Source organism: Papaver somniferum, unplaced genomic scaffold, assembly GCF_003573695.1.
Source record: "Papaver somniferum cultivar HN1 unplaced genomic scaffold, ASM357369v1 unplaced-scaffold_99, whole genome shotgun sequence".
Classification (NCBI taxonomy): Eukaryota; Viridiplantae; Streptophyta; class Magnoliopsida; order Ranunculales; family Papaveraceae; genus Papaver; species Papaver somniferum.
Window position 1 is genome coordinate 8903564 of NW_020653081.1, and position 5798 is coordinate 8909361.

General features: G+C 38.6%; 1 protein-coding gene across 1 annotated transcript; it reads left to right on the top strand.

The window, feature by feature from the left end:
* Positions 1-4199: 4199 nt before the first annotated feature.
* LOC113346399 lies at positions 4200-5204 on the top strand. The gene is made up of 2 exons (XM_026589932.1): positions 4200-4290; positions 4426-5204. The coding sequence occupies exons 1-2, from the start codon at positions 4200-4202 to the stop codon at positions 5202-5204; spliced, it is 870 nt and encodes a 289-aa protein (XP_026445717.1).
* Positions 5205-5798: the final 594 nt, after the last annotated feature.

Sequence of the window (5798 nt, forward strand, 5' to 3'; positions counted from 1 at the left end):
TCTCTTTGGAGACTCTATCAGTCTCCTCATTTTCTGGCTCAGAAGGGTGAACTACAACATGTTCACTATCAGGCATGGCAACCTTATTGTCAACTTTCTTTCCACTCCTAAGGGTTGTTATAGAATTCACATGATTGTACGATTTCTCTCCTTTAGGGTTAGGATCAATTTGACTAGGGAATCTTCCATCTTCTCTTTCACTGAGAAACTTAGCTATTTGGACGACTTGAAGTTCTAAGTTAGCAAGAGACTGGGAATTATTCTTAAAATTCTGCCTGGTTTCTTCTTGAAAACCATAGTGGTTCTTTGATAACATCTCATGGTTCTTTGCTAACATAGTAAGGGTTTCTTCTAAGGTGGAGATCTTTTTCTCATTCTGAAATTGGGGTTGACCTGAAGAGTTCTTAGCATAACCAAAACCTGGGGAGGCTTAGAATTACTAGACTGTCCTTGATTCTGACCCTTAGACCAAGAAAAATTAGGATGGTTTCTCCAACCAGGGTTGTAAGTCTATGAGTATGGGTCAAAATTCTGACGGTTCTCAAACCTAGCATTGTTATAGACAGCATGGGCTTTCTCTTCACTAACCTGACCTTCCCAAAACGAGTTATTGGGTTCTACTCCACAACTAGACACTTGAGAGGCTCTAAACCTATCATCAGGTTTAACAAGAGACCTATGTTTAGGATGATTCAATTCCAAAGCTTCTAACCTTCTAGCCAAAGCAGAAAACTTAGCATCAGACCCGAAGCTTGTATCTACCACATTGGTGCTACTTCTATTGACCAAGAGTCTTTTGGGGGGTTCAACACAAGACTCCCACTGTTGAGATTTTCAGCGACAGCTCCTAAGAAGGTAAAAGCATCATCATCACTTTTACTAGTGAACTCACCAGCGCACATAGACTCAACCATGGCTTTGGTTGAATAGTCTAAACCATCATAAATAATCTCTATTAGTTTCATCTTATCAAATCCATGGTGAGGACACTGGGATAGGATATCATTGGATCTCTCTAAAAACCTATAAAAAGACTCTCCCTCTTGTTGCACACTAGCACTAATTTTCTGCCTAACAGACGCAGTTTTATGCTTAGGGTAGAATTTCATATAAAAAGCACCAATAAGTTCCTGACGTGTTTCAATGGATTCAGATGGTAGGTTGTTCAGCCAGGTCTTGGCTTTATCTCTCAAGGAAAAGGGAAACATCTTAAGTTTCAAGACTTCATCATTAAGGTATTTTATTCTAATTGTCCCACAAATTTCCTCAAAGTCTCTAATATGAAAATAAGGGTTCTCATCATCTTTTCCTAAGAATATAAGGATCATCTGCAGAATACTAGGTTTTATCTCGAAATTAGCCGTAATGGCTCGCAATTTAATGCACGAAGCTCGGGTGGACCTAGTTGGGAACATGTAATATTTCAAAGTTTCCATCGCTGGCACAACTGAAGTACTAGGGGAATTTTCCTCACGAAGGGACAGATTCTCAAAACTGAAGTTTCCAAAAACAGGGCTCTCAAAAGAAGAGTCTTCGAGCTCCCCGCTTTCGCAAGAAGAACTACTAGGTTTATCACTAATCAAACGACCTAGAGTGTTTCTTTTCCAATCCCGCTCTTTAATAACCTTGGGAATACACTAGAAAAACAAAAGAAAAAGAAAGAAATCCTAAAAGGAAGGGAAGTTCTATGTAAACACAAACAAGGCTGACTCCACCACAACAAACCTACTGATTTCTAGCAAACAAAAAGCATGATGGCTCCACTTAGATTGTTTCTATACCAACTTCTAATCCTTCGAAAGGGAATTCGTTACAATTTAAGCAAACCCCTCTGGAATCAATCCGAGTTTAAGTAAGTTGAATCGAGACGAGGGAAGATCAGTGGGGCTTTGATACCCAAGGCCTCACCGGCGCTACAAGGCGGCGTATTCAACTCGAAGAAACCATCATGAACTTTGAATCATGCTTAAAAGAGTAACCAATATTTTTCGAATGACTTTCCTATTAAGATCGTTACCCTGTAGGTCTCGTTCTAGTAAAATTTTAGGCTTAGGTTCGCGTTTGGTTTCGTTTTCCTAAGGCGGGCAAGAAGGGAACGGTGATGACATACGAACCCTTATCTTGTATGGACAGTCCTTGCCCTTTACTAGGAAATTAAAGAAGTCGTTTTCAATTCCTCATCATATATGCAAACGAAGGAATACAGTAACTCGCTGACAGGGGATTCACGAGTGTTTCGACAAACTTACCTCCCATACCAGACGGGGGATGAACCGCTGAAGTCGACTCGGGCCACGACTCCTATGTCATGTACGAACCCCAGGGGCCGAGGCGATATCGTAATCGCCGTCCTTCTCTGCAAAAAGTTGATATTTAAACTACCCTTCCGTAGGGTTTTAAAAAAAATAAAGTCCCAAAGTCCAGAGTCCAAAGTCCAAAAATAAAGTGCAAAAGAAAAAGATAATCTAAAAAAAATTGTCTCTCTCTCTCTTTTTTAATTAATTTTTATTCTCTTTTTCTTTCGCTCCTTTCGCTTTGCTTTTACTCCAAATATTTAAGTATTCACCAAAAGCTTTGGCAAATTTTTCTTTCGCCCCAAATTCCAAAATCTGTAAGGAAAAGACAAAAACCCAGAAACGTAAAGAAGAATCTAAAATCTCTAGCCTAAAGACAAGTCCGCGTCGGCGGCGCCAAAAATTGATGTGGTTTTCAATTGAGTTATAGTAAAAAGTTCGTTGAGACTTGTGAAAGAAAAAGATTTTATATTTAATGAAATTTAAAGACAAACAAAACTTAATTCAAGATTATTAGGAATAACCAAGACACTGATTCCGCTATCACACATGAATAAATTATGGCAAATAATCCTAAACTCTAATTATCTTTTAAGTCCCTCATTTCTTAATTCACAAATGATCAAACATATTCTCAAATATTAATTGTATTCCCCAAGCATAGACTATCAATTGATTAAACAAAGTATAATCTGAATCACAAGTAATTAAGAAAATTATGCAAATAATTTAAAACTCTGCAAAAGCAGTGATTGAGTGAATTATAAATTATAAATTAGAGAAAATAAAATAGTTACTGATTATTCATGCGTAAATATCTTCCTCATTGCCTTGGTTGAGGGAGATTTAGCTCATTATCATGTTGGAAACACGCTCAAAAGTTGATTTCATTGCTCAAATGGTGTTTACAAATGATGAAAAGGGAGAAATAATTCAAAACCAGGTTTGTAACGTTTATAATTGTTGCAACCAAAGAACGATACAGAGGATGTATCATTGTTACTGTAGCTCTAAGACTGTCGCTGAGCAGTCGCAAATACTGTAACAAAAACGACTGCTTCTGTGGGTCAATGTTCTTCGTGTTCTTCAATGACAGCAGCAGCAGCAGTTTTCTCTGGTGATCGTGTTTCGCCTCTGTGATGTTCCAAAGCCTTCCCAAACTCTCCGTAACCCTTACTGGCTCCCGTAGACCCTTTATATACCCAACAGTGACAAGAATCTTCGCTCATTACTCCGAAAAATCTTTCCATAGCTCGGCAGTAAATAAAAAATAATCTCGGACAATTTCTTTCCTTTCTCGCCTCTTCATGTGTCTGCAGCTGTATGATTCGTGCAAAATATTGCTGCACGTTTCTTTAGCATTCCAACTCGATCCAAACACAAGCAAAACACGTCTATCCTTGCTGTAATCCATGGTTATCTCCTCTGGTAACGTACTCTCTTGTGTAAGTTACAAAGATTATACGGTGCAAATAAACACATACAAACAGCCATACCAACTTTGTTTGGACAAATCCCGTTCATCCCGGTCGAAACCAGTGATTGAGTCTCACTGAAACTCCTCAAAAATCCAACAGAAAATAACGCAGTGAACTGCATTATTTTCCCGCCAAAACAAACTTCAAAGGAGGAAGGAGATGGGTTCCCTTATCCAACATCCAGGGTGCCGAATAAAACAGTGGGTGCTAAAGATGAATATGGGCTACACATATCCATGGGTGCCCCTTAGCAAAAGTTGGGGTCCGTATAGCAATTGTCCTCCGGGGGTGCTCCGAGCAACTTTTCGGGCCGCAATTTCCAACAATATTTATTTCCAAAAAATACCTACAAACACACAAAACACCACAATAAATACGAAATTTAGTACCAACAATACAGAAAATTGAGGACAACTTAGACACAAAAATGTGTCTATCACCTACATTGAGTGTGCAATACTGGAAGATTTGGGCTAAACAGTGTTGTGCTACTAATGATAATGTCATTAAGAAGACTGGTAGGTGGTTGCCTTAAATGTGTCGCCTACGTAGAAAGAATTCTGAGTCGCTAAGTCATATTACTTGGCACTGTAGGTTTGCAAAGAGAATTTGGGTTTGGGTTGCGCACATTTTTAATCTGCGGCCTAATGAAGGCTTGGTGGCTTCATATAAGGCTGCCAAAGGTCGAAGTAGGATGATTAAGGACATGTGGCTGGTTGCTAACTTGGCAATAGTCACAGAACTATGGAAGCTGAGAAATAAGGTTTATTTTGAAGATGTTGTAGTTCAGTGGAGTGGATTTAAAGGCCGAGTATATCAAGTTATTCGTGAAAATTCAATTAGGATAAAGGGCTATATGTATAACACTTTGGACGATTTGCGCATCTTGAACTGTTTCAGGGTGCAATATCGATCGTGTAAAATTTCGTTGCCTAAAGAAGTTACTTGGAATCCTCCTAATCAAGATGAAATAATGCTCTGTTGTGATGGAGCCTCTTTTGGAAATCCGGGTCAGGTTGGTGCCGGTGTTGTTTTTCGATATGCCAATGCAGCGGTGCTTGGTGCTCGTTCTGTTAGCCTTGGCTGGCAGACTAATTTTTATGCAGAAGTTTGTGCTATTATATATGGTGTGATGTTGGCCAAGAGGTGGAATGTTAGAAATATATGTGTTAAATCGGATTTGATGAATTGCATTCAAGCTTTTCAGAAGGGTGAATTACCTTGGCAGCTAAGGCAGAAATGGAGAATGGCAAAGGAGTTCTACAATAATATTCATTACATTCAGAAATATAGGGAAGTTAATTTTTCAGATGATGCTTTGGCCAAGCGAGCTTGTTTGCTGGCTGAAGATACTTTTGAGTTTTATGAGGGGAGGCCAGTTTTTCTACTTTCTGTAGAATGTCCGGGTGAGTTTTATTTCCGTTTTAAATAGGTTTTGTAGTAGCTGGACTCACGGCTAGTTACTATTTGGCCTAGACCCTGTATATTTTTTTTTTTTTTTTTTTAATATATTCATTGACCGAGTAAAAAAAATTATGTTCTTGGTAAAACTATTCACAAGGCTTGACTTTTGTATTGGTATGACTTTTATTAGTGAAACTGATTTTAAGTAATCATCTGAGATGGTATGATCGATTTGATGTTATTGGTATGACCAACTCTAGACATTGGCGATCCAATCCTATGAATAGGTGCAACCGATCACAAAAGGGGAATGGATCCTTGTAAGTAGTGCAACAAGTTTTTAGTAATCGGGGAACCGATCATATGGACATGTGCACCAAATACAAGTTAGATACCATATATATGTGGGAACCAATCCTAGTACCTAGTCAACCGAATTTTGGAAAGCTAGCTTGACTAATTCTAGTACCCATATGGAGGTAGAACCGAAACTTGTTTTGGTAGAACCATGAAACCCACGATTAATGATTGAGTGTTCTTGATCAATCACATAGTTCTTGGAAGTCAGATGAACCAATTCTAAACTTGTTTGGAAGTATGGTAAATCGATTCCAAGATTGTA